Here is a 26,889-nt window from a genome sequence, read left to right as displayed (position 1 = left end):
ATCATTTACATAGTGGCTGTTGACTAGGCATTGCGCGTATATGTAGGTAGGTATGCAGCATAGATGCAATGAGACATCAAGTATGACGGCGCTTGTTACATATAAGGTAGGGTAGCACTGCTAAATTTCCACTTCCATTAACATCAACTACTAGCTATGAATCTACCACTCGCATCTAGCATGGGCCGATGAAGCACCGTTTCTTGAATCTCTTCACATCTCATCATGGCTTCCTATGGAGACTATTGCCAACCACTTGCTGCAGCCTTCCCTGGCCGTCTCCACTCGGTGAGCAATGAGACAAGGATCTGAAGCTCAAAGGGTGCAGAGCCTGGCCAACCAGCGGTTCTCATTGGTGGGGCTTTGCGAGAAGACGGGCTTTGCGCGTTGTTGTGGTTTAAACCTGGTTCCCTGCCTACCAGCCTTTAGAAATGCAAGTATGTCGCCATATTCAAGTAGTCACAGTACTAAGGCAAAACTTGGGTTGCTGAAGAATATAGCGTACGTATGGGGCACACTACATGTATGTATTCCATGAAAGACAGGGCAGCCTGCAATTATTAACCAAGTAGAAGCCTTGATAAAGTCTCCTAGCTTTGGATTAACGTTGCGAAGATTCTTAGCCCAACATCTGTGGATTTACGTACATACCTAGATACTCCGTTTAGTTATCTTTTTTCACACCCACCGCATGTGCCTCCAACAACTAATAATATTACTAGGTTATATATTCGCCCAAGCTTGTATACCCTTACTACCACTTCCCCGACCTGCTGTACTTACTAAATAACAAGGCTGTTATAAGAATTGTAATTTTGATACAGAAGATTGAGGACTTTCCAGTTTACTGCCAGTTTGGCGTTCTTTCGATGCCCTAGTTCTACCATCAGGCGACTACCTACATGTACTAATGTACTTTACCCTGTCGAACGAAGAATTACATTAAGAGCAAAAGCAACTAGCAAACCAGCAACTACTCGCCCAGATTCCACTGACTACGGCCACTTTAGAAAAGCTCGCACCACTGGATGAAGAGCTGGCTCAACTTTCTGATAGTATCTCAGCTCACGGGCCCCTATTTCTCCTTGACCTAGGTAAGCATCTAAAACATCTCCAACTTCATATTCGCTATATTATACTATCTTCCTCCTATTGTATTACATGCCTGAATCCTCCTGTCAGCTGTAGGAAAATTCGAACAATTCGAGGCTGCCCACCACGCCCACACGATACCTGCTGTTGTATCCATTCATCTGCCAATCCCTCAAACCCAATCCCCCCTTTCTTCCATTCCTCCATCATATCAACCCATCTGCCACTCTCCGAGCTCTGCCTCCATTCAGCCATCTCCTCGTCAATCACCATCTTCCCCAACTTACCACCTGCTATTACTAGCAATGCCGCAACCGTCTGCTTTAATACGTCTGTTCCACGACATCTCCCCCACTCAGCCTCTCTCCTACCCGATTTCCTGTCATCTCTTGATATAGGTTGGCATACTGCCACTGGGAACCTGCATGTCTGGCAGGTTCCGTAGCCTTCATCTGCCTCTTTATCTTCGCCCTCGTCTGCATCTGCATCTGTCCCTTCTTTCTCTTCTCCATCAAGACCCGATAGCTTGTTCACAAGCGTTCTAAATCTCTCAGACTCAACCCACATCTCACATACTCTCGCCGAGTGTGTATAACATAACTCGCTCCAAGCATATGCCCTGCATAGCTGGCACTGAATTGCTCCCTCGCCCCATTCCTGAATCCTTGCCTGAACCGCCCACCAGTATGAATCCATATCCGTATAGCGCTTTAGTTCCTCTGCGGCATCGTACAGAGCATCTTTGATATATCCTTCATCTGCAGAGTTAATATCCATCTTCATCTTCTCCCTTCTATGCCGCTTCTGGTTTCGTCCTGCTGCTGCCACGTGGTTGACAGTCGAGTCCCAATCATTCCACTGCTGCAGGCTTAATGCGTTTAACTCGACCTGCCGCCTCTCTATTGCTTTGAGCACCCATGCTTCTTCCACCGCCATGTCCAGCTGGTAAAACACCCGCAGCATAATCATCACCTGCCGCGAATCCCACCACATCGGCGACATGAGCCATTTGCCCACTTCTAGCCCGTCCAGGTCCAGCTTGCTGTTAAACTGGGTTCGGCTGCCCTCTTGCCAAATCTTTACTTGTTGTAGAAGAGTTATCCCAGACGGCAGCTGAAACGTTAACATCGCTGATACTGCATGTATTACCACTAGGTAGAACCTGCACCACTCATCGTCTATCCGATGCCATGCCCTGTCATCCCCACGCCGCTCGCCCTCTCCGTCTGTTTTCTCCCACATGGGACATCGGGATCGCGGCAAACAACACCCGCCGTACCACGGAACCTCTCCGTAGCCTCCAATTCCTCTGTCTTGAATATCGACTAGTGTTTCCCGAAGACGAGACTCGATAAGGCACGCCATCTCCTTCGCCGGCCTTTGGCATTCAGACATTACGTGCTTGTTGCAGGTTATGTCTCGGTAAAGAAAGCAAAGCGGGCATCTGACAGCCCACCGCTCCAGCTGTTGCTGCAATGCTTTCCCGTCATCGTCGAGCCTCCGGTCATCCTGCCAATCTCTCCACCTCCTGGGGTCATGCCGCCTCATGTCCGGCTCGAGGTACCACTCATACCATTTGAATAAATCATCCTCTGACCACGCCCCAATTGATTTGGCCGTTTTATAGTGAATCAGCGAGTTCTCCAGTGCGCCTTGCAGCACACTGCTTGCACGTGCCGATTCGGGTGATCGTTGTATAAGAGGGAGCTCTCGTAATGGATGATGGTGATAAAGTTGCCGACGCTGGTGAGGGTAATTGGAGCTCTTTCTAGTCTCCTCTCCTCCATCCTCCACCCGTATTCGACTCAATGCCGTGCTAGAGTTGGCATCTGGTTGTGTGCCTGCGGTTGAGTAGATAGGGAAATAAATCGATGCGAGAGTTGCCTTTGGGCGTTTATTTGCCTTATGGAGCTGCTCCTTATCTAATGCCCGTTTGGACATTGTTGCCTTCTGGATTGGCTATCGCGGTCTAGTATTTATTATTTGGCTTAGTTAAATTTTTAGAAAAAAGAATCGCGAATATGTTGTTGCTTCATAAGTATTGGGAGAAGAAAGTCGGTCAGTAAGATGGCACATCGGATATTATTATATTATTATAAATTATCCCTACCCTAGTAATTAAGCTATATCTTAATATAGGGCAGATATAGCTTGATATCCCTGTATTAGATCAAAGATAATCACCTGTCTACTTACGGACGGGGTTCAATCGAGCTTCCTGCGGTTGGGTATAGTGCATGTAGCTGTGATGAGGCCCAAGAGAACTATTGGCTACAGGTTACCTCATGGATATCAGGTACAATGACATGTGGACAACATGCAATTGTAATTGTGCCCAACCAAGTATTTGGCATCTGATAAGCATATCAAAAATGACTGTATTTGGCAATATATAACGAAATGAAAATGAAAAGTGTATACGCTGTTAATTGACGCTGTTATAGTAGACTGGTGGCTGCTTGTTTTACATGTGACCCGCCCGAATACAATGTACTACAGTAGCTCCAACGAGCAAGCAAACGTCACGTCACCAGCACTAGCCCGATGCAAACCTCCCAAGATCAAAAAGCACCCAAATCTAGCACATGAGCCTGGACAAAGAGCTGGTCGATCCCGCTGGCCGCGACGATGAAGATGACGAGCCTGTTCCTGTTGCCCCGGAGGAGCCCGCCGACGACCTCAACTCGCCGGCCGCCGCCCTGAAGACGAGCGAGATCCTGGCCGCCTGCACATGGAGAGATGCCACGCGCCTGAGAGCTCTCGCTGAGTCTGACGGCGGCCTGCTTGCCGATTCGCTTCGCCAGGCTGCCTGTATGTCTCTGTCTCAAATCTTTTCCCCTTCTTCTGAATACCTTCGCTAACAAACCATCTATCTGCATAGGGCCCATTCTGCTTGGCTTGACACCCCCTGCCGACGAAAAGGAACACCAAGGCGATGGCACGCGGGCAGCAGGTGCCGATGCTGATGCCGCTGGTGGTCATTGGAAAGAGTTGCCGCGCCACAGAGACGAGGACCAGGTTCAGCTCGACGTAAACCGGTCCTTTGTTCATTACCCTAGCGGTATGCCTCTCCCATGTCGTATAATACCACTCGATTGACGTACAAAAACTGACACCCTTTTTAGACCAGTCTGAACCGGAGCTGCACAAACGGAAACAAGAGCTATCAGATCTCATCGTCGAGGTTCTTCGTCGATATCCATATCTTTGCTACTTTCAGGGATACCATGACATCTGCCAGGTATTCCTGCTCGTGCTAGAGCCAGCATTCAGGGCGCCTCTGGTGGCTCGGCTCTCCATTCTACGCATCCGCGACTTCATGCTGCCCAGCCTCAGCGCCACAACCGCACAGCTAAGGCTCCTGCCCGACATTCTCGCCCGCGCGGATCCCGAGCTCCGGCGGCACCTTTCTAGCATAGAGCCTTTCTATGCGCTCGCCGGCACGCTCACCATGTACGCTCACAACATAGAGCGGTACAGGGACATCGCCAGACTGTTTGACGTCATTCTGGCCCGGGAGCCTACGTTTTCCATATACTTGTTTGCTCAGATTGTCATAGACCGCCGGGACGAGATCTTTGAGATTGACGAGCCTGATATGCTTCAAGTCATTCTCGGTAGGGTCCCGCCGGAACTAGATCTGGATGACCTGATCAAGAAATCCGTGGATCTGTTCGTTCGCCATCCCCCGGAGACCCTCCGATCGTGGTATCAAATATCGGCGTCAAGCGCGCTCAAAACTTGCAGAGATGTCGATGATAGCACACGGCAAACGCTAGAGGATGGACACCATTACTTTGAGAAGCAGGTCAAGGAAATACAGTGGCAAGAGCTGAGAATTGGGGTCAGAAGGAAGATGTGGATGTACAGGCGTCCTGTCAAATTCATCGGAGCAGCCATCATGGTCGGAGTTGTGGCATTCTATCTTCGGCGAAACCCTACTCTTGTCCAGTACATATGGTCACTCTTCCCTGGCCATCGTTGACCTCGTCGTTTACATGGAGAGTGCGGCTGAATGAAATATAAATATATCCAATCATATAGGTTAATTATGCGAAGGAGAAAGGACAGCCAGGAAATAAATAAAAGGACAAAAAAGAATCCGCTATAGTATTTACAAGGGGTTTGGTTGTGTCTAGAGTGACTAAGTTTTCTGCAGATGTGCCCGTCTAATTATTCAACCCCTGTCCCATGAACATGCTATGCCTCCTGACGCCATACAAATAACTGAAGCTAGAATCCAACCCTAGTTTTCATGACAATGCCTCAATCCAACGCTTACTTGCGTCATTATAAATCATAATTTTTGGGTGGTGGGAAGGCAGCGGCGTAAATATATACATCTATGATTCACCCTGATATGTCTGTTTCAGCTCTTCAAAATGTTCTTGTTGTTCCTGCGCCAACTTCCCCGCTTCATCGCCAATGATGGTGAGAATCAGAGAATAATTGTTATATAGGAACCGCTCGCTTTTCCTCGTGTCACCATGCGACTGCGCCTGTCGAGCCAGAAAGGCTTCGACTTCAGAGCGCAAACGGCGTAGACTAGCGACGACGGGCTCATCATCGCCGGCCTCTGTGGACAGAGCCAGAAAGCCGTGGAGCAACTGCCCAAACCGCTGCGTGACCATGTGCGGCGCGGCCGACATCTTCATCTGATCGGCCTTTGCCAGTTTCGCAGGAGCAGCATTAGTCAACAGCCGGACGGATTCGCAATGGCGGTCCATGATGACCTGCAGCCGCGGCCAGAGCAACATGTTGGTGCCGTTGATGTAGCCGTCCACGGCGGGTACTTTTCGCCTCTGGAGGTCAAAGGCAAAGTGCTGGTTGAGTCGGATGCAGAGAAGAAGTCCCAAGGCGTCGAAGCTCTCGCTGACGAGCGTCTTTGAAAGCACCCTGCCAACCTCAAAAGTCGGGTCAAATATGTAGTTGAAGTTTTTGGATATCTGCGAATAAGACAAGGCGGGTGCGAAGAAAGCCGCCAAGAAGGTATATTCGGCCGTGGCATTATCGATGAGGGCCAGGTTAAAGTTTCGAAAGGGAACTTCCAGGTAGTGAGTTGACTGATCCTCCTCCGCCAGATATGATGAGATGGCCGAGGTGCTCTTTGTCCGTAGCATGTCAATCCGGCGCCCGAGATTGAATGCATCGTGTGGCGGGCCAGCAACACGGCTGCTCGACAGGACAGCGGTTTTCCTTGTTGCATCCTCTTGCCCCAAGACGTCATTTTTATCCAGAATATGCAGCTTGAGCTTGGCCAAGGCCCTCTCGTAGCGTGTGAATTGGTTTAGATAGTACCATCGCATCGTATTCATGTACGCCTGTGAGATTTCTTCCGCAAGGGCGGCATGATGCTTATGCAGAAACGTATAGAGATCTTTGAACTTGAGGAAGTTCTGCTGCTGGATTATCTGTGCATTGATGTGAGGCGACCGAAGAGCCTTGATCTGGGCGACGAGAAAGTCTCGAATGCGCTCTACAGCCTGTGATGCTACATGTTAGTTGATTCCGCAGCCAGCTACAGGCAAAGGATCGCACCTTTAAGATTAGCTTCTCCAAGATAGGGCCCAGCTCCTCGCTTGCTTTGCCCTGTTGTGTTCCTGACAGCTTCTTGATGGCCGAGGCTCTTTTATCCATCTCAATCAACGTTTTGGCCCACAGCTCGTCAATATGGCCCGTTGTTATCCTGGAAATGGTATCGGGTGACACGCTCAGCTCTTCCACCAATGGGCCAAGCGCCTTTTCGATTCGTTTGCGGTTCTCTAACCTTCTACTCAGTGCACTGGAGCGTGACTGCAGTGTTTCAATGTCAGCCGATACGGTGGAAAGGTCGTTGCGAAAATCGGCGAGATTCATCTCGACCGAGTTCAGGATGTCGTCGCACGCAACAATGGACCGGTGCAAGGCGTCAAACCGGGCCTTGTCCTCTTCGTCTACAATTGGCAAGTCAGCAAGGGATACAACCAATTTGATTTCATATTACAGCCATGGGAATGGCGTGACGCACATTCGCTTGCACTCTGCGGCCGGCGCAAGTTTGTGGCATCTTGGTCGAAGCTCCCGGCGGCCAGCTCCTTTAGAGACAGTCCACCGAAATCGACGTCGAATGTCAGGTCCTCCGGAGTAATCAAGCTTGCCCTGCTTTGGGTCTTGCCCACGATCTCGGAATCTGCTGCCAGCAGCTTCTCTAGGACGTCCACCGAGTCCGGAGCCTGTCCGGGCTGCTGTCTCGCATCTGAGCCATTGGGCTTGCGGGACGACGCCAGCAGCGATGTGGTAGAGTCGCTTGACACCAAGGAGAGAGACGAGCCGCGCGGGGAAGGCCCTTGCCTCTGCGATGTGATGTAAGGGCTAAGAGTGCTCGATGTCCTTCGTGGGAGCGGCGAGTTGTTTCGGCTGGTGATCTGGGGAGTCGAAGGGCCGGACGCGCTGGCTTGGGTTGCTGCGAGACGGTCGAGCCACATGATGCGCAGCCAGAGTCGGAGATGAGGTTATCGATTGGAGAAGAGAGGGCGTCTCGTGATCATGACCGTCTCATGGCTTTGGGGAGGTGGTTTGAATGCCAGATTGTCACTGGTGATTCGGTGGATGGCGGGTAGCTGTGCTGTATGTGAGCATGAGCATGAGCATACATGTAGCATGTACTCGCAACTGTCGCTGCTAGCTGTACTCCGTACAGAGTGAGACGCTGCGAGGCTATGCTGATGCGCTGGTGGAGACGAACTTGGGGCAGTCAATTAGCGCCATGATTGGTGAAGGGGGGCGCTGTAGCAGCACTCAGCAAGCGCTGGACAGGATACGGAGAATCCATGGATGGACTACCTTATACAATTGGTTTCCATATCAGAAAGAATTGATTTCTCTAGATGTCTGGATTAAGTATTACATCTGAGTACTACCTAACCAATCTATGTCAGTATTCTTGTCATCTTGGATGATGTACTCCCTACTAGTACTTGGTGCTGTTAATAAGTGCCCCATGAAAAGAAGTCGGTAGCAGCCATTGCCAAGCCTCATTTACCCAGAGGCCTCAGTACGAGTATCCAGTACCTTAGTTCCTATTGAGGCCGCAAGCTTACGCCACCACCAATCTGTGCTCACAATTGGAAAGCAAAATGCAATGCTGTGAGTCAACCGGAACAGCATAAAAGACAGAAGAGGGTTGAGAAAGACGAGACTCTGAGCCTGGCCGTTACAACGCAGCAACTGCAGGCTCATTGGCTCCAAGCTCCAAAAATACATGTACAGCCTGTAAGGGCCTTGTGCAGATTCATCTGTCGACGACATTGAAACATCACGCGACTAAGAAGAGGTCGGGGTACCATGCCATGCAGCGGAAATACACGAGGCACGGTGTACCAGAGCTCTTACTGCCAGCTCACATTTAAACTTTGGTAGAGCATTGCAGATGTTGCTCCTTTTGGGGAGGAAAAGCCCTATTAGCACTAAACCTTCCAGCAATCCCCGTAGTTGCAGGTACCTCAGCTACATATTGTACCTGTAGTAGTACAGAGGTACTCAATTCGCACAGAGTGCTGTGGTTGCTTTTGCAGCTCTCATGAACGAGTACAGCAGAAGTACCAGCTCGGTAAAATAGATCAATGCATCATGTCAGGCGGTTTGCAGATTCGGGATGCGGAGTTGTGTGTGATCATCTCCCTTGTGCCGAGCTCATGCAGCCTCCCCTCCCCAGAGGAAACCACCTCAGCTAGCTTGAAGAGAAGCCGACAGAGGTACCAGCTGCTTTAAGAAGTTTTCGGGTAAACAATACCTTTGTAAAAGTATATAATTTAAATAATCAATAAAATAACTTGAGTTTCGGTGAGTACACCTGCACTGTTTCAACCGTCCTCTTCTCTCAAGAATGGCTCGTGACAGTGCTCGTGTCCTGCTTTTTTGGAAATGTTCCGCCCTAATAAGGCTGGCGGGCGGGACGAAAAAAAAAAAAGAGCGCCAAACCTTACCGGTTGGGCAAAAAAAAGGTACTAACTTGCTCCCTCCAAAACGGGTGCAAACCGTGTCCCACAGTCGCTCAAGCACCATTAACGCCAGGGCCAATCACACAGGCGAAAAAAAAATTCAGGTAACGCACCTTTTCTTCCCCCTCCGTCCACCCTTTGCTCTTCTCCTCTCACCTCTCAATTTCTCCTCTCCACATACTTTCAATACTCTCCACTGTCCTTTTGTCTGCCACGCAGACTCTCTCCGACTTCCTTCTCTTCGCTTCACGACAAGCTCGATTTTTGCGCAATCCATCACCATGTCTGAGGAGGTAAGTCCATCGTCTGCTTCCGTTGCGCTGCCTCTGCGCAAAGGGGAAAAAACACCCCGCAATCATCTTGGCTGCCCCTCGACTGAGCGACACCCCACATCACAATATTGCTTTTTTTTTTTTTTTTTTTGTTGCGAGATTCGACAGATGAGATTCTGTATCCCAAGATCGCCCCGTCTACAAGATCATCAGCATCAAATCACCTAATAAAACTGCAATCTTTTCGCACTCGCTTCATCACAAACTCTAAACGCTAACCAATTCGTCCACCTACAGCATGATGTTACCTTCGAGTCCGCCGACGCCGGCGCGTCTCTCACCTACCCCATGCAGTGCTCTGCTCTGCGCAAGAACGGCTTCGTCGTGATCAAGGGTCGCCCGTGCAAGATCGTCGACATGTCCACCTCCAAGACCGGCAAGCACGGTCACGCCAAGGTCCACCTTGTCGCCCTTGACATCTTCACCGGCAAGAAGTACGAAGATCTCTCTCCCTCCACTCACAACATGGATGTCCCCAACGTCACTCGTCGTGAGTACCAGCTTGTAAGTAAATTGTGCTCCCCAGATGAAAATTGGAAGAGGAAAAAAAAGCAAGAGTCGAGCTTTACTGACACGATTTTGTAGCTCGACATCTCTGACGATGGCTTCCTCTCCCTCATGAACGACGACGGTGACACCAAGGATGATGTCCGCATGCCCGATGGCGAGATTGGTGAGAAGATCAACAAGCTCTTCAAGGTTGATGAGAAGGACACCAGTAAGTCACCATTCTATCCCCTTTTTAAACGTCCAAGAGTGGTACGAAAATGGAGTGTATTCTAACCCAATTCTCAGACGTCGTTGTCCTTACCTCCATGGGTGAGGAGGCCGCCATTGAGGCCAAGGAGGCTCCCAAGCAGGGTTAAATTAAATCTTAACTCCCCCACCAAATGAGCACTACGAAGATTTAGGATTTGGTTATAGCCCCTCGTCACCTCTTTTCCTCCCCCACCTCCAGGCGTTTATTACGGCCGTCGTAACATCGAATATCCTTGGCTTGATGTATGGGTCGTTGCGTTCGAAGGTTGATGGATGGGATTTCTCTGCTAGTTACAATGCTCGGCATTTCAAACGCCCTTTCTGAGGGTCATTATTTTCCTTTGTACGCTCCACGAGTCATCGCCAAAGTTGCCCATACAGACATGTGTGCGTAGCTGGCCGTCATGATGAAAATGAAAAAGAAAAAAATGAACGTGCATACTGAGCTTGCTACAATAAGTGAATAAGTGAAAACCGCAACGTATAATTAATTATAAGAGATGATGTCTCCAGATGATGTAGATCTGCTGTAGATTTGCTGTAGATTTGCTGCAGATTTCCTGTATATTTCCCGTAGATTTTCTGCAGATGGATTATAGATTGCTTGCAGCTGTCATTAGAGTTTCCGTAATGTGTGGCTGCAGTAGGTGAAAATTATAGTGGGTAAAATCCAAGGTAGCGTTACGCAGAGCCGCCAAAAGGTCAATTGTACTTTAAGCAAGACAACACCAGCCTTCGCATACAAAGCTTCATGCCTATCTGCTGGTGTCTTTCAGTTGGACGAGCCTGCAGCTTCAGTTCATCGTATCGCCATCAGTCCGAAACCTCGGAGCTTCTTTCTTTTCTTGATCGGTGACCACGGTGCAATATGAAGACAAACTTCTCTCAGAAGTGCTGCATAGACCGCGACGTCTACACTTGCTCGCCATAACTCAGCACCTCCATCTCTATCTATCGTCTCTTCTCGCTGTCAGCATAATTCAAAGTGCACATTCAAAATGGAAGGGCCAGGAGAAGTCCGGAGAATGCCCCGAGGCGAAAGATGCCCCGAATGTGGTAGCCAGAGATGGTACCTGCAAGATGGGCTGAGATTTTGCGCTCGGGGTCATCAAATCGAAGTAAGTAACTCTTGGTGAACTCTGCCCGAGCTGTAAAATTGACCGACTATAGGGGTTTATCCAATTTGATCTTGGTGACATTGAAGACTCTGGTAAAATGGGAGCGGTATCTCGGCGTGAAAAAGCCCCGAGAGACAGAGGAAAGAGGGCGCCTACACTGACGGGCCAGGCCGGCAGGGATCTCTACCTTGAGGCTCTCCAATTGATTATTAGAAGCCAAGTAGCATGGCTCATCAATGAAAAGGGCCACAGAGAAGAGCTGGAAACTGTCGTTCGCGACTTGTGGGATTTGCGAATCAGAGGGTCAAATTCTGGTATCGGTGACGATGCCCAGGGAGACGACGAAGACTTGGCAATTTTCAGCTCTCAGCCCTCTCAGGATTCATCATCATCAAAATGGCATCCTCAATCCAGGAAGCAGAGCTGGGATCCCGAGCTGGGCTTACGATGGCCGTTGCCACGCGTCCCCGACACACTCGCAATTTGCTATTTAGGCTGCGTCCTCTTGAGGATACCAACTCACCTCGGTGAAATCATTCGATGGGCCAGGAGCGGTAGCATTCCGTACAAAAAATGCGTAAGCAAACTATGCTCCAACACCTAGTTTCTCCATGTTAACTGGCGAATAGTATCAACATCTGCCCCAGGAAATGCGAGATCGAATGCCCGCCTCATATGTCAGGGTCTTGAAGCTGCCATTCCGTTCTTCTATTGAAGGAGATGAGATACACAGAGTCGTTATGGACTTGGTACTCTCTTACGACTTCAACTACAGTCTAGTTTTTCCAGAGATTAATCACGTTCCGCAGCTGATACAATTTGCAAAAGAGCTTGCGCTGCCCAGTAAGAATTACTATTCCTTCAACTGACCGGTAAGATTCTAATTAAAGAACAGTTGATGCCATCATCGCGACTCGAAAGTTGGCGTCCCTCTTAGGATATCAATTTCGCTTTCCGACAGCGAAGCTCTCAAACCCCAGGTTGGATTATCCAGAGATACGTCTGATGGCCCTGCTCATTGTTGCCACCAAACTATATTTTCCTCTTTCCGATACTACTTCATTATCCCGACTTCAAAATGCGAATTTCCTCCAGATACCTACACTTGACTGGGAGAGATGGCGACAGGGCAGAAGCAACTTGCCAACACAACGCGATACGAAGACTACCAAGTTTGACTTTGATAAAGTCACTCCTAGCCAGGTAGTCTCTATGGAAGAGGACGAACTTGACGCATATTTTGCTCACGTCTCCAGTCTCATTGACACGACTAGTAAGTTAATGAGTGCCATGACTCATTTTTTTTTATTAGTTACGATGCTGATAGGATGGATCAAGGCGATAATCCAATCACGACATTCTTTCCGGTAGAAGAATCATCGGCTAGCACAAGCCAATTAGAGGATATTTCTACCAAGGACATAGATGACGCCGCCAAATATTTACTGAATCAAACTCTCGAATACAATCGGTTCAATCCAGCCAAATCAGAAAACACTTTGCCGTCGATGCCAAGATACGAGGCATTTCGCAATGTTGATCACCTCTCTGAAACCGCAACAGAACTTTACAGAGCTGCAGGTAAGTCTACACTCAGGACAATGACTGCGCCGTGGTGAAGAAATGGAGCTGACATATGTGTAATGAAGGCTTGGTAGTAGGGGCCTCTCTTGAAACCATGACAGACGCCATTTACAGGATTGAACGGGCCATGGTGGTCTGGCAGAATAAAAATCGGGCATGAGGAGCCAATGTTAGATTTGATGGTTGATCAAGGCATCTACTGTAGCCAATTGTATGTATAGTTGCTATGCAAGTATGACGCAGACGGAGGGCCCCAACGTACAGTACCTGACAATTAATGAGAGTAATTTCAATACATCCAACGATGATCTAACACATTAAAATGTCAGAAGCCGTTTGTTTATCCCATCGGTCGCAAAAGAGAAGCTGAAGCTTGTATTGCTTGATAAGTGTGCTCTTTGCTGCAGAGTTCCAAGTTGGGACGAAGTACTTGATACACGGAGTGAAAGGGTCCACTTGAGGTCTTCGAGGTGCTTCCAAGAATGGACTAGGGCGAGGTGGGTTGTCGGACCGGCGCTAGCAGTAAAATGGAAAGCCCTCTCCATTCCCCATAACAGACGCACTTTCTTCTTGCAAGTCACGTGTGTCGGCTACTGACCTAGGGTTTTCCATGATTTCAACTTCCGCCCCACCAATTTTGCGCGCAGAATCAGCGATCGAACCTTCACATCGTCAAGCATCACAAAAATCGTTCAAGAGTGAGTACCGTCGCCACGCCTCAGGAGAGCAAACCAGGATGAAAATACTAACCGTTAACAGTGCAGATGTAAGCTCAGACTGAAAACCCGCCAGATTTCGCTCCGACGTCGAACCCGGCAAGGCCGTACTAACAAATGCGATCAGTTTCGTGAAGACCCTGACGGGCAAGACCATCACCCTTGAGGTCGAGTCCTCCGACACGATCGACAATGTCAAGTCCAAGATCCAGGACAAGGAGGGCATTCCCCCGGACCAGCAGCGATTGATCTTTGCTGGCAAGCAGCTCGAGGATGGCCGCACCCTTTCCGACTACAACATCCAGAAGGTGCGTCATCAGGAATCCTCATTTCGACCTTTCTTCGCGAAGAGCGCGGGATAAAGGACTGGGAAATGAGGGGAAACGGAAAAAGAAGGAAAACGGAACAGAATGCTAATACCAATCTGCAGGAGTCCACCCTCCACCTCGTCCTCCGTCTGCGTGGTGGTGTCATTGAGCCCTCTCTGAAGGTTCTGGCCTCCAAGTTCAACTGCGACAAGATGATCTGCCGCAAGTGCTACGTACGTTCTAATTTTGAGTATCTACTGGATGAATCGCAGGCACTGACTTTAGCATTTCCACAGGCCCGTCTCCCTCCCCGTGCCACCAACTGCCGTAAGCGAAAGTGCGGTCACACCAACCAGCTCCGACCCAAGAAGAAGCTCAAATAAATCATTTCACCAAGGATGTGGCGTCTGGGTTCTGGCATTCTGGGGTGGCGAGGACAGAGGTGCTTCTGCTTTATTCCGGATTTTGTTTCTACATTAGCATCAGGGCAGAGGCAAAATATATCAATCTAGATGATGTCTGATGGCAGCTCATTGTTAAATATCCTCCGGGGAAGTTCGACTAGTGATTCGACGGTAACTGACGCCAATATTACACTTCAATCCCGGTCCCTGGAGAGGAGTAAATTGAAGCTTGAAGAGAGCATTTGGTTATTGTACCGCCTATGGAGCTGAAAGGGCAAAACATGATGGACCATCAGTTAGAACCACAGGAATGATTGGGATTGCAGATAGATTATCTAGCAAAAAATCCACATGATTAACGTATATGCTCAATCCAGTAGAGTGTATCAAAACAAGGTTTTTTCCACGTCAATTGCTCAAACGGTATGACAATTTAAATAGCAATCAAAAAATTTGCTAATCAAAAGTGAATTGATACTTTTCCGCTGTTCCACAGCACAACATCTGTACCTGGACAAGCTGGCTAATCGGAGGACTTGATTCGCTCGTGGTCCATTCTGCTGCATGCATTTGATCACGTGATACGACGACATCTCGTGGCAAGCTATCCCCCAAGCTCAAGCCACCATGCGTCTAAGAAGAGACAGCTTGGACTCGACCCAACTCACAACTAATTGCCCGGCTTTAACCAACTGATATTTGGACAGCGTTCTTGCCAGCGGGACTTGGTCAGCGCATTCCCCCCCAAAGACGCCAAAATGTCCGGCTCTGGATATGATGCGGTAGTGGATGTGGACGACGAGGTACGTTGTGTGAAAGGGAAGCAAGCATACGTTGCCTTGATTATCCCCGGTCTGCGATGCCCGCATAAAGGAATGTCGCCTTGCTAAGCTTCTGGCGTTGCGTTCTTCGTCTTTCTAGGGCGACCTCGGCCACACCGACCTCCAAGAGGATCTCGAATTCCACAGCTCCAACTTCAACGAGCCGTCATCGTCATCGCGCGGCGGCCGCAAGGCGCCGGCAGCAGGCCTGCCCCCGCCAGCGACATCCTCGTCGTCATCGTCCAAGCGCTATCTCTGGAGCATGCAATTCTATGCGCAGTTCTTCGACGTCGATACTTCTGCCGTCCTGTCGCGCTGCTGGGCGGCTTTGTTCCCGCGGGCAAACTTCCTCGACGTGCTCGAGGGCAATCCCGACTTGTACGGCCCGTTTTGGATCGCTACGACGGTGGTCCTGATTCTCTTCCTCGGCGGCACCATCAGCCAGTATCTCTCGACCACGGGCAAGTCCCAGTTTGCCTACGATTTTAGGCTATTAAGCGGTATGAAATTGGCATTATCTTGCTTCAGGTTCAATGGGGAGGATATAGTTGATAAGACGGGGCTAACACGATGATTGATATTCAGGCGCTGCCGGTTTAATCTACGGATATACCTTGGTCATCCCCGTGGCCCTGTTCCTCGCTCTTCGATACTTTGGAAGCGAATCTGCGAACCTCCTGGAGTGCTGGGCTCTGTACGGATACTCAAACCTGATATGGATCCCTGTTGCGCTGATTTCCTGGTCGCCAATCTCCATCCTTAACTGGGTCTTTGTTGGCGTCGGCTTCGGCCTGTCTGTGGTCTTCCTAGTACGAAACCTGTATCCAGTGCTGAGCGCAACGGATCGTCAGGTCAGCAAGATCCTGCTGGTTATTGTCATTTTACTACACGCCGGTCTTTCCTTGACGATCAAGATCCTCTTCTTTGCTCACGGCAGCCCGGTTGCGCGATCCCCAGCAGGCGGGGATGATGATAAGAAGCCAGAGTTCTGATGAACTCAGATCATTGCAATCAAGTATTTGGGGGGACGCCTCGGCGGTTTTTATGAAGAGCAATATTTGTCACAGGGAGTTCGTTTCTAAGGAGACTATTACTTGGTCGGTATTCGGCAAAAGCATTTGTACACTATAACTTGACGGGTGGCTATGCCTCGATATAAATGACAGAAACATGAATTTAGAAATTTTCAATTTGATTTCCAGCCATCCTTGATCTTTTGGTTGCTCAGTCTGTTCTCCCCTCGGCCACCGGCACTTATACATACACATATACACTCAAACACACTCACACACACATATATATACCTCGTAATACTAGCATTAGCCTCATCAATTCGACACACAGCAACTTTATTTCCCCTCGCCCTTGCTCCCCCTCGGCTTCACAGCCTCCACGGGACCCTTGTTCAGATCCCAGTCGAGCCAGCTGCCCGGGTACTCGCCCACACTAGCCCACCCGGCGTGCTGCGCCAGCCCCGCGGCCGCCCTCGCGCGCACGCCGGCCTTGCAGTAGAAGAGCAAGGCCGCGTCCTTGGGCGGGCGCGCGTAGCCGTACAGGTCCTCGAAGTCCTCGTCGGAGACGTGGAAGCTCTGGACGGCGGAGGTGATGGGGATGTTGATTGCGCCGGGGATCTTGCCCGTGTCGAGGAGCTCGTGGGGTTCGCGGACGTCTGTGTTTATTTGTCAGTTGACACACATACAAAGAGAGAGAGGAGAAGAGATAGTTGTGAGGAGGGGATGGGATGTAAATAGATGGATGAATGTTATGGGCCCTTACCAACAATGACAACCTCCTCCTTAGGATCCTTCCCCTCAACCAGCTTCTTGATCTCGTCAAACCCCCAGATCCGACTATTCGGCACCTGATTATCCGGACCAGAGTACCACCTTCGCACACCAGCAACACCAGTGATAGATCTGGGACTCGTCCACCTCGCCAACGGCCGAGCTGCTACGCTGGAGCACGTCCTGGCTGCGCAAGCCGAGATTGAGACTGAAGCTGGGGCGGCGAAGCTTCGTGGGGAGATGCGCCGCAGGAGAACCCGCTGGCAAGCTTGTCGGGCGGCCATTGCGTTGTTGTTTTGTTTTGTTCTGTATTTGTATAGTACAGAGGGAGCTCTGGCGCAAACCAAGGTGGGTGGTAGAGGCAATGCGTTCGAAGCGGGTACTTGGTGGTTAAAGAGGCGCAATTCGCTAGGACGCTTTTGTTAGCTAGCTAAACTTGCCGATATCAATCAATCAATGCCTTGTCTCTCTTAGAGCTATACACAATTGAGCTCAACTCTTTAAAATCAACCTACCAGTCAAGTGTTTAGAAAAACACAGTTCTCCAGCAACAAAAACGCACCAATGATCAAAGTTAGATAGAGTGGTAGGCTTAGCTGAAAGCTGAAAGCTGCAAGGGTTCTTTGGGCGTAGTTGGATAGCCGAAATCACCCCGCGACGTCATGTCATGTGCAGCTAAACGGCCCTAAAAGTCGAGCTTCCTTCGGCGCTTGGAAATCACGAACTAGCAGGGGAAGATTTCACGGTTTACCGGACGATAGCCTAATCCCTTTGGACACCTCCTAATGCCCACATCTCTCGAGGAGCAATATAAAGGTCTCAGGTGCTGGTCCTCATGAGTCTTGATTTTTCCTTCGGCTCCAATTATAGACAAGTCATCAGATCAAATACAGATACGCATAGGAACCACGGAGAGCATCCACTTCAGCCAATCTCACGATATCTCGACGCCAATAGACTCTCCCTCTCTCTCTCTCTCAAATCAAATCTTTTTATTTCCTTCATCCATTCCATCAGCCAAGCCTGATCTAATCTCTTCGTGGCGTCCAGCAGCGAGGCAATCGTGTTGCCGCTGACTAAATTAATTATATACAGTGATGATTGGGTATTAAAATTATGTACCATCTCCTTATGGCTCTATGCAAGGCCAATCCTGAGCTCCCATCTTAGCTTCATGGCAGCTCAGCGGTCTGTAGTACGCTCCTGGGCAAGCAAATCCCGTTGTTGTGCAAAGAAAAACGCCGTCTATCGCCACAGATGGCATTCGCCCAACCGACGCTCATATATCGCTTCGATGTCACAACGTCTTTCGTCCGTCCTATTATGCCGCCAACAGCGACTCGGCAGCTTTTTTTTTCCTCTTGTATCATTCATTCATACTTTTGTTTTTCGTCCTTTATTTCCTCTCTTCAAAAGTAAGAGGGCAGTCATCCTAAGCTACTGTCAGTTCCGTCTCTCAATATTACGATTCCATTCACGATTCACGACTTACCTTGGGGAAGATGGTTGCAAACACCTTAATCTCCTCTGAGAGAGGGGTGGCGTGATGGGTCCAGTTCATCTGCACAGATGCCTTTCCGAGCATCAGGGCCAGGTTAAGCTGTGCATAAACTTGACCCAGGCAGTAGTGAGCACCTGTTCCGAACACCAAGTAGTTCTTGGCACCCTTGACCTCGGCGTCACCTGAATAGTATCTCTCGGGATCAAAGTAGTCGGGGTTCTCATAAACATCGGGGTCGTGAAGAGCCATGTATGTCGTGGGAATCAACATGGCACCTGCCGAGCAACAATTTGTCAGTAAATATCCAAAAGGAAACATCATGGAACAGTCTGGCTTACCCTTGGGAACAGTGTACTTGTCGGTGATGGGGAACGGCTTCTTGACCTTGTACGGGACCATGAGGACGGGAGGGCGGTATCGCAGAAGCTCTCGGACGACGGCACGGGTGTAGGTCAGGGACTCAAGCTGATCCATGTTCAGCTCAGCATAGGCATCACCGTTTCGGACCTTCAGGTTTTCCTCTCGAACGCGGTCAAGAACGTCGGGTCGCTGGGCAGCAATCTGGAATAGCCATGTCGCGGCACTGCTGGTGGCATCCTGAGAAGCGAAAAGGAAGGTGAAAACAGTCTGGGAGATTTCGTAATCGCGGAACATGCGCAGCATAGGAGCAGGCTTCACCATGCCCTCGGTGGACAGGCCCTTCTCCTCAGCCTCACGCCAGCGCTCGGATTGAATCATCTGCAGAATCCAAGCGTCCATAATGCAGGTGACATCTCCACCGGCGGCCATGCGGACCTTGCTCTTGGCGGCACACTTTGCGAACTCAGCGAGAACCATGTCGGCGGCCTTCTTTCCATACCATGTCTTGGTGTAGGGAAGAATGATGGGGAAGTTGACGAGCTCAAGAGCCGCAGTGATGAGATAATAGTCATCGGCAATCTTCTTGACGGCCTCGTCGGAGATGTAGTGTCCAACAAAGGTACGGCAAGAGACGGCGCACATGAGCTCACGGAATTCGGGCATGAAGGGGACGGGCTTGCCGCCATTCTCCTTGGTGATGTCGAGGAATCGCTTAAAGTAGACCTTATAGACCTCTTCCTGGCCGGGCAGATAGGACTCGAGAGCCTTGCGGGTGAAGAGGCCGTTGAGGCCCTTGCGGAAATCCACGTGGGGCTTGCCGTCGAGGAAAACCCAGTTGTCCTCTCCGAGGAGCTTGTACGCGGCATCGACGACACAGGGCTTGACATAAGCCGGGGAGTTGAGCACCTTGCGAGCCATATCTCGAGTGGACGCGATAACGACAAACCTGCGAAGAAGTCCATGTTAGTCCTGGCGTCTGCCATTGTCTCAGTGCGGCTCGTCAATCTTACTTGTGGAAGACGGAGACGCAGCTCAAGGGACCGCTCAACCACTTGGCATAGTACTCCTCAAACTTGGGGTCCATGGACTGGAGAAAGGGTCCGATGAAAGGCTGCTTCCATGCCGGGCCAACAATAGAACCCTTGTTCATAAGGTAGCTGACTGTTGAAGGGCGGTATCTGGTTAGCTGACTGGTCTCTTGGTCGAGCCGCTATGAGCTTTCAAAGGGCGCAACAATATATCCGTACCTTGGTCATAGACGACGCAGATGGCCAAGATGGTGAAGAACCAAGTCCACGGTCCCGCGGCAGCAATGGTGTCGATGACATAGTCGACCTGAGGAGGGATATTGGCGCTGACATATTTCGAGTTGGCGAGGACAGACGTCAAGACGGACGACGCCCTGGTGGCATTGAGTGCGTCCATGGTGGGCGAACGGAGGAGAGACGAGTCTTGGTCTCAATCAGAAGCTCTCTGTGTCTCTGTCTCTTCTCTAGGACACGATATGCTCTACTACAGCACTTGGACAGTAGTAGTTGCAGTACCACCGAGCCTGACAGTACCTGGACTGGAGAAGAGAGAACCGACGGGGGCAGGCGAAGTGACGGCGATGGAGATATAAGAGAATTGAGGGTCGACAGGGGGGGAGGGAAACAAAAAGGCGCCGGGCCAGGGCCGTCTGGGGTTAAGCAGAGGTCAGGTACGGGTGAGTTACTTCGCACTTTTTTTTGCGACTAGCACTTCTGGATACTAAAGCTCTGAGTTGCTTTATTAGTAATTGGGCCGACCCACGAGTGCGGTGTACAAATTATCTGGAGCAACAGCAGGGTCTTTTTACAGGTACATGTGCCAACGGTGGTACTCGGCCGGTACGGACAGTCAAAGTACTCGCGGCTGAGGTGCGACCTCCAATTACTGTGTTCTGGCAGATTTGTTTGGCAGAGGGCATGAGTTTTACTCCTTCAAACACTGGATGGGCATGTACATGTACTCATCAGACCCTCGTACAGACAGGCATGTGTGTGTAGCACTGACGAGCAGATGCGTGCATGACCGAAAAGACGCTGACGGAGAAACGAAAAGCACAGCACAGAGTTTTTTCTCATCCATGGATGGGATTCAATGATTTCGCGCCGACCCACGACCGTCTCCACGAGCCAAAATGCAGCTAATCCCTCCCCTGTGCTTGACTGCGCTGTGGCCCCCCTGCCAATTTTAATCTTGTCTCTCTTTTCTTCAAATTCTTGCTGCCTTTTTTTCGCTCTTATCGATTTAGCGTCAAAAAAAAATGACAACATGGCGTTTTTCGTGAATCGCCCAGCCGGCTGGCTTCCTCGTACGGAGTACCGGGACGCGATGTGTAAGTGCTTCCTTCTTACACGCCTTTTGACTCTTGGATTTTCTTACTCTGTTGGATCTTATATTTTCCCCCTTGCTTTTCACAGTTCATTTTCAGAATCATTTGCCCTCTTTTTCTTTTTTTGTTTTCTCATCATCCAGATCCCTCCGTACTGTCTGTACCACTTAGAGGTTGCGCCGCGGCGCCCTCGGCTTTAAGCATGATGCCGTTCTGCGACCTCGCGTCGACCTAGGGCACATGTACCCATTAATTAACAGCCCACCTTGCTCTCGTCTATCAAGCGTGTATCGCGTACCCGTCCCTGGATCCCTGGCTCGGAAATATGGTGCAAATTGCAGGTCCAAGCTCATCCAAGATGGAGAGAATGGCAAGGCTTTGTATCATCTATCGATTAACAAGCACATGGCCCTTGCCTCCGCTCTCCGGAAGAGATTTCGTATCTATCGATTAGATGCTATCTCTCGTAGCCTTGGCAGTCATACTGGCTGGGTAAGATATTGGTTGCTACAAGGTGCTACTCCATGCCTTTGTGTATGCCTAGGCCGGAAGGGTATCATTGCCAATTTCAATATGAAGAACTCTCTCTTACTCACGCCGATCAACGCTCGTCACTTGTAAGACGAACTCGTATGATGGCTTGCCGAAAGTGAGCAACATCGCTTGTTCTCCCTGCCAAGTCCTCGCAAACTCCGGGGAATGACTCTCTTCATGCCATTTACTGCGCATCAGCACCTCTTCCACTCCATTGATGAGCATACAGGTAGGTACTATCTTGCACCGCATCCGCGGAAGAAGAAAGGGGGTGCTCCAACCAGTACTCATCACACAAGTATACGAGACAGTGCGTCAGACTGTCCACCCATTCACAGACACACACTACAGCTACGATGCCACTAGCATCGGCGCATTCGAATTCGTTCACACAAGGTCAGATCAAATCTCGTTCCTGTGCGCCACGCACCAATGGCCGCTGCCCGTTGGCCCGCCTCCCTTGCAGCAGGTGTCGCAAAACGGCAGCGTCGCGCTCGAGAGAAAAACTGTTGGGGCATCTCTTGGAGAGCGCAGCCAATCGACTTTCACGAATTCTGGCGGCCCGTCCGCGTATCGAACACGAATACGAATAAGTTGCCTCGACAGGTGCCCTCGTCCCGCTTTTGGGCTGCTCACGCTCCGCATTGTCCCTGGCCTTGTCTGTCGCTTGACTCTTTGGGATCGTCTGCAGCCACTAAGACGACTGGTATTAAGCTGCTCTGGTCCCGTGCGCGTGCCCACAAGCTTCCTTCAGCTCCATACTGGCACGCAGTAATAAGATTGAATGAGACCAGCCCAGCCCGAGCCGTCCGGACGGTATCATCAGCCACGGATCACGGACCAAGGACCAAGAACTAGGCGGCAGACAAGCCCGATTAGCATTCACCGAGGAGATTGATTGTATCTGATTTGATTCAGCTTTCAGTGGCCAGTTTCGGGATTCATCCCATCGTCCAAGACGGCCGTTGATCCACATCTCAATGGGAGGCGCTGGCCAGTTGACCCAATGAAGCGGCTACAAATGAGCCGGCCCAGCTCAAGCTTCCGATCCGGGTCTCCCAAATTGGATATTTTGCCAACCGAACCGACTGACATCATTTGATGGTCCGTGTTTCTTGTCGCTTTGATGCCTGTCCACTGCTTATCATTGGATGCCATCATCCTACGAGCATGGCAAATTGGCGACACGGTGAGATGTTGAAAGAGGTGGCATTGTGCTGCTGCAACACGGGGTACTGCTCCCTGTAGCATCTGCAAAATGCACCCCATACGTACAAGCAATCGTTGCTTGCATGCGTTTTGCTTCGGGCTGCTCACGGGGGTGCTTTGTTGGGCATGAACTGGCCGAAGGGTGATATCTGAAATCCCGATTATGTAAGCATCCAACGGCATTCCAGGGTAAGTGAGTAGATTCAAGGCGAAATCGATGTTTTGGCCTTGACAACACTCACCATTCGAAATAATATGCCAAAAATAGTCTATTTGGGCAAGTATTGACATCAAGGGTAACGAAATGCAGCTGTGATGATGATCTCCGGTCCCTGATACACCAAAAAGCTTGCCCAGGGCAAAGAATCATTGCAGGGCAAGATAGACACTACAGGCAACCGATATCAGAGACCTGGCACTATTCTAAAAACTCCCACCATCTCAACCATACCTAGGTTAGTAATTATCTGGTATTCACTGAATGGTTGAATGTACTCTGTCAAGCTCTGCAATCTTCTAAGACAAGCCAATTTACATCACACGCAACCTGTAGCAGATACTGGGCTCCTTGAGTATCTGCTACTGTTAGTACTACCTGGCACCTAATTTCTGCTAATATCTCTACTCCGTACTTTCTTCCAGTACTTATCTACTACTATATAGCCATGTCCCTCTAGTATTTGGTATTTTTTACTGTATCAAAATTGAGAATCAGCTGTTTGATAGCATTGTAGCTTGGGATGCTGAACAGCCACTCCCTGAATTAGAGCACCTGACTGATTATCCTCTCCCTGAGCCATGTAAACAGGGAATTTTACCGTGGGGGGAGTGCTAAGAGATCGCAAGTTGAACCAAATCTACGTCATTGAAGCCGCCGACGTCGTGCCGCTGCCCCTTTTGTTAGGCCAATACCTACTTCGGATAGCACCTAGCAAGAAACCAACGTAACACAGCCTAACGTAGCCTAACTCGCCCTACCACAGCTCATCTCTGCAAGGCTGCCACTGGTCCCTAATAGAGGATTGGGTTAATGGACCTTTTGATTGTACACGCGAGCATGCGTACGTGTCTCTCTGTATCAGTCAATGTCTTCCTGCTTACATCATGCTCGGCTGCGTCCGCGTTTGCAGGAGGCTAAGGCATGTGGCTGGGAGGAGCGTGACGTATCGATATTGGCAGACGGGTATTAATATGAGGAGCGATGGCTTGGGTTTCCTCCCCGCATCAACACCTGCAACTACAACCACATCACAACACTTACAACTATCAGCGTCTACCGTATTCAAGATGCCTTCTTTCATTGTGAGCAGCCCACTGCAGCCTGGGTTCCGTTTGCAATCTGTACCATACTGACGTCTTTTTCTCCTCCCTTCAGGTCACTCTCAAGGACGATGTGTCCGATGACCAGCTTGCCGCGTGAGTCGGGCTCCTATTCCGCTTTGACGACAACCACTGACGCGATACTAGAGCCAAGCAGAAGGCTAAGGATGCCGGCGGCAAGATCACCCACGAGTACACCCTGATCAAGGCCTTTACGTGAGTCCACGACATCTCCCCCGAGACGAAATATCTCATCTAAGTCCAATGGCTGACCGGAATCTGTCTCAATACAGCGTTGAGTACCCTGAGGGCACAGTCCACTCGCTCGCCGAGGACCCCTCAGTACAGACTGTCGAGGAGGATAAGGAGATGAGGACGCAGTAAATGGAGCTCTCTATTCTGTTCTTGTTGCATCTACATCTACATACATCTACAATAGAAAGACGTAATATAGAGATTCTATCCACATATTAATCTTGATCTTCCGCCGTGCCAGATGAGTGAATGAATGAATGAATGAATGCATTTGGTCTCTGAGCTTGGACCTGATGCTGTCCCGCCATGGATCTCGCGATTCCCCTCCTTTGTTAGCTTGCCTCGGGGTGACGTGACGTATGTACCGCGATAAGAGTGGGGAGCTGTTGTTATCGCCATGTGACTCTCCCAACTCTGTGTCGTTTGGACCATTGAATTATGATTATTCTCATCATACCTTATAACATCGTCTACACATAACAACTAAATTGACGGCTGACTTGCAGCTTACACAGCTCGCAAAAGTAACCAAAAGTAACTCTGGGCTGCTGACGCTGGTGATTCGCTGTGCTTGTGCCGCCACTGGCCTTGCCCGCTGCACCGGCTCAACACGGCGCCGCTATCCCACAACTGGCCTGGCTGGACGCTTCTTCTTCTGCTTGGGAGGCATGGACAGACTCGCTCTAATAACTAACCCAGCTCTATCGTGTGCTAGTGGAATGAGCCGAAGATCGCTGAACCTCTTCCCGACGATCGGAACTTTCCCCCTTATCTATCCCGGAAAATTGGCAGCCTGCCTATGCATATGAGAGCGGAGCGAGGCGTGGTGCATTTGCGTTTCCCATTGCTTGCTTGATTCTCCAATCGAAACAAACCCCCGGACTGTTCTCTCGCATCTCGCAATGCTGCAATGAGGGCCATGTTCAGACACACGAGGCTGCTCCGGCCACTCGGGATTCGAGCCCCGACGCCTCTGCGGCCCCAGTTGCGGTGCTTCACCTCCAACATCGCACATGATGTCTCTGGTGCCGAGATCTCGGCCCTGGCCAACCTGCCCCAGCATCCTCTGAGCTTGGCCGATCTCGTAAGGTAAGCCAGCAGCTCATTCATCCATACAAGTGCACATCTATTCATTGGTTTAACAACATGTCTCCTCTTCTAGACAAGGTAGACCGCCGTTATCCGAACGATCGCTTCTCGCGTCGGCCAACTTCACCCTCTCTCTCATTCCGATTCGCCTTGCACATCGCCTGCAGGCCCTCCAGAACCTCCCGTACATTGTTGTATCTAACCCCAACATTTCTCAAATCTACAACAACTACCTACACTCTCTATCCATCCTTCTCCCCTACTGGCAAGCTGCCTCCAAAGGCCGAGCCATCACAACACTCGACAACGAAATCAAATTCACAAATGCTCTCGCCGAGCTGGTCGCTACCCACACCGACACCATTCCGGTTCTTGCTAAAGGCTTCCTCGAGTGTCGAAAATACATCTCCCCAGAGGAGGTTACACGCTTCCTAGATGAGCACCTCCGCGCCCGCATCGGCACTCGCCTCATCTCGGAGCAGCATATTGCCTTGCACTTCAGCAGCCAGCCTCATTTCGACCCCGGCGCGAGTCCCACGCCATGCCCAGAGCACCCGACCTACATTGGCGTTATCGATACCGCCCTGAAGCCTGCCTTGATAGTTGAATCTTGTGCGGGCTTTGTGGCTGACATCTGTGAGCTCAGATACGGCATACGGCCAAAGCTGATTATCAATGGCGAGCCAGAAACGACCTTTGCCTTTCTGCCAATGCATCTAGAATACATTATTACAGAGCTTCTCAAAAATGCCTTCCGAGCATCCATAGAAAGCAAATCAAACGAGCCCATTGTCGTCACCATCGCCCCCGAGCCACCGCTGAAGCTTCAACCTGGCGGTGCTCCCGAGATCAAGACCCCGTCTGAGGACTTGGGAGTCTTCAAGAGCGACGCAATTAAGCCCCTGGATGACAATGCCCCAGGCGTGACAATCCGCATTCGGGATCGAGGCGGCGGCATTCCTCCAGACGTCCTCCCCAATATCTGGTCCTACTCGTTCACCACCTTTTCCGAGGACGACGACGTCCCTGGTTCTACCGGAAACGATGGGCTCGGTGCGATTGCAACGGCTAGCACCGGGGGAAGCTCGATTGCCGGTCTGGGATATGGTCTGCCGCTGAGTAGGGCATATGCCGAGTACTTTGGTGGCGGCATCGCCGTTCAGAGTTTATACGGTTGGGGAACAGACGTCTACCTCCGCCTAAAGGGGGTTGGGAAAGTCGACAAGAAGTGATTCGGGCGTCAAAAAGCTGAACGAAATATATACCCGATTTTTTATATCTCTCATAGTTCTGCCATGTTGGCTACGGCGAGCCTGGACGAAGATTTTTGTATGTTTTTACTCAAACTTGCTGGTTGTTTTTCTTGTA

At 50.3% G+C, this 26,889-nt stretch overlaps 13 protein-coding genes across 13 annotated transcripts; 8 read left to right on the top strand and 5 right to left on the bottom strand.

Annotated features, from left to right (window-relative positions):
* Positions 1-1,106: 1,106 nt before the first annotated feature.
* M431DRAFT_503431 (hypothetical protein) lies at positions 1,107-3,143 on the bottom strand. Its single transcript, XM_024918300.1, has one exon. The coding sequence runs from the start codon at positions 3,031-3,033 to the stop codon at positions 1,150-1,152; it is 1,884 nt and encodes a 627-aa protein (XP_024780955.1). The 5' UTR covers positions 3,034-3,143; the 3' UTR covers positions 1,107-1,149.
* A 534-nt stretch (positions 3,144-3,677) lies between these two features.
* M431DRAFT_477638 (hypothetical protein) lies at positions 3,678-5,077 on the top strand (the record flags this gene model as incomplete). Its single annotated transcript, XM_024915590.1, has 3 exons — positions 3,678-3,903; positions 3,974-4,153; positions 4,218-5,077. 3 exons carry the CDS (start codon positions 3,678-3,680, stop codon positions 5,075-5,077), a joined length of 1,266 nt encoding a protein of 421 aa, XP_024780954.1.
* Positions 5,078-5,435: 358 nt separating this feature from the next.
* M431DRAFT_490051 (hypothetical protein) lies at positions 5,436-7,556 on the bottom strand (the record flags this gene model as incomplete). Its single annotated transcript, XM_024916751.1, has 3 exons — positions 5,436-6,575; positions 6,631-7,025; positions 7,100-7,556. 3 exons carry the CDS (start codon positions 7,554-7,556, stop codon positions 5,436-5,438), a joined length of 1,992 nt encoding a protein of 663 aa, XP_024780953.1.
* A 1,643-nt stretch (positions 7,557-9,199) lies between these two features.
* M431DRAFT_503429 (hypothetical protein) lies at positions 9,200-10,601 on the top strand. The gene is made up of 4 exons (XM_024918299.1): positions 9,200-9,364; positions 9,641-9,907; positions 9,989-10,121; positions 10,199-10,601. Exons 1-4 carry the CDS (start codon positions 9,353-9,355, stop codon positions 10,267-10,269), a joined length of 483 nt encoding a protein of 160 aa, XP_024780952.1. The 5' UTR covers positions 9,200-9,352; the 3' UTR covers positions 10,270-10,601.
* Positions 10,602-10,932: 331 nt separating this feature from the next.
* Positions 10,933-13,165, top strand: M431DRAFT_132782 (hypothetical protein). The gene is made up of 6 exons (XM_024912488.1): positions 10,933-11,280; positions 11,333-11,857; positions 11,910-12,123; positions 12,176-12,553; positions 12,619-12,861; positions 12,930-13,165. Exons 1-6 carry the CDS (start codon positions 11,161-11,163, stop codon positions 13,022-13,024), a joined length of 1,575 nt encoding a protein of 524 aa, XP_024780951.1. The 5' UTR covers positions 10,933-11,160; the 3' UTR covers positions 13,025-13,165.
* A 501-nt stretch (positions 13,166-13,666) lies between these two features.
* M431DRAFT_59504 (hypothetical protein) lies at positions 13,667-14,100 on the top strand (the record flags this gene model as incomplete). The annotated part of the gene is made up of 2 exons (XM_024921542.1): positions 13,667-13,888; positions 14,011-14,100. Coding segments are annotated over 2 exons (312 nt in total), but the record flags the coding sequence as incomplete, so codon positions are not given.
* A 950-nt stretch (positions 14,101-15,050) lies between these two features.
* M431DRAFT_72995 (hypothetical protein) lies at positions 15,051-16,105 on the top strand (the record flags this gene model as incomplete). Its single annotated transcript, XM_024922094.1, has 3 exons — positions 15,051-15,095; positions 15,214-15,613; positions 15,699-16,105. The coding sequence occupies 3 exons, from the start codon at positions 15,051-15,053 to the stop codon at positions 16,103-16,105; spliced, it is 852 nt and encodes a 283-aa protein (XP_024780949.1).
* A 387-nt stretch (positions 16,106-16,492) lies between these two features.
* On the bottom strand, positions 16,493-16,956 carry M431DRAFT_64446 (hypothetical protein; the record flags this gene model as incomplete). Its single annotated transcript, XM_024921662.1, has 2 exons — positions 16,493-16,782; positions 16,890-16,956. Coding segments are annotated over 2 exons (357 nt in total), but the record flags the coding sequence as incomplete, so codon positions are not given.
* A 1,337-nt stretch (positions 16,957-18,293) lies between these two features.
* Positions 18,294-20,183, bottom strand: M431DRAFT_72794 (hypothetical protein; the record flags this gene model as incomplete). The annotated part of the gene is made up of 5 exons (XM_024922069.1): positions 18,294-18,329; positions 18,390-18,673; positions 18,737-19,704; positions 19,769-19,919; positions 20,006-20,183. 5 exons carry the CDS (start codon positions 20,181-20,183, stop codon positions 18,294-18,296), a joined length of 1,617 nt encoding a protein of 538 aa, XP_024780947.1.
* A 1,519-nt stretch (positions 20,184-21,702) lies between these two features.
* Positions 21,703-22,496, top strand: M431DRAFT_207373 (hypothetical protein). Its single transcript, XM_024913411.1, has one exon. The coding sequence runs from the start codon at positions 21,866-21,868 to the stop codon at positions 22,421-22,423; it is 558 nt and encodes a 185-aa protein (XP_024780946.1). The 5' UTR covers positions 21,703-21,865; the 3' UTR covers positions 22,424-22,496.
* M431DRAFT_207456 (hypothetical protein) lies at positions 22,497-23,603 on the bottom strand. The gene has a single exon (XM_024913413.1). The coding sequence runs from the start codon at positions 23,146-23,148 to the stop codon at positions 22,570-22,572; it is 579 nt and encodes a 192-aa protein (XP_024780945.1). The 5' UTR covers positions 23,149-23,603; the 3' UTR covers positions 22,497-22,569.
* Positions 23,604-23,785: 182 nt separating this feature from the next.
* M431DRAFT_503421 (hypothetical protein) lies at positions 23,786-24,652 on the top strand. Its single transcript, XM_024918298.1, has 4 exons — positions 23,786-24,159; positions 24,233-24,273; positions 24,325-24,393; positions 24,471-24,652. The coding sequence occupies exons 1-4, from the start codon at positions 23,962-23,964 to the stop codon at positions 24,559-24,561; spliced, it is 399 nt and encodes a 132-aa protein (XP_024780944.1). The 5' UTR covers positions 23,786-23,961; the 3' UTR covers positions 24,562-24,652.
* A 690-nt stretch (positions 24,653-25,342) lies between these two features.
* On the top strand, positions 25,343-26,753 carry M431DRAFT_72522 (hypothetical protein; the record flags this gene model as incomplete). Its single annotated transcript, XM_024922037.1, has 2 exons — positions 25,343-25,521; positions 25,595-26,753. 2 exons carry the CDS (start codon positions 25,343-25,345, stop codon positions 26,751-26,753), a joined length of 1,338 nt encoding a protein of 445 aa, XP_024780943.1.
* Positions 26,754-26,889: the final 136 nt, after the last annotated feature.

The sequence above is a fragment of the Trichoderma harzianum genome, assembly GCF_003025095.1.
Source record: "Trichoderma harzianum CBS 226.95 unplaced genomic scaffold M431scaffold_1, whole genome shotgun sequence".
In the NCBI taxonomy this organism is placed as follows: Eukaryota; Fungi; Ascomycota; class Sordariomycetes; order Hypocreales; family Hypocreaceae; genus Trichoderma; species Trichoderma harzianum.
Note: the sequence above shows the minus strand (reverse complement) of the source record. Positions and strands in the feature narration are given on the sequence as shown.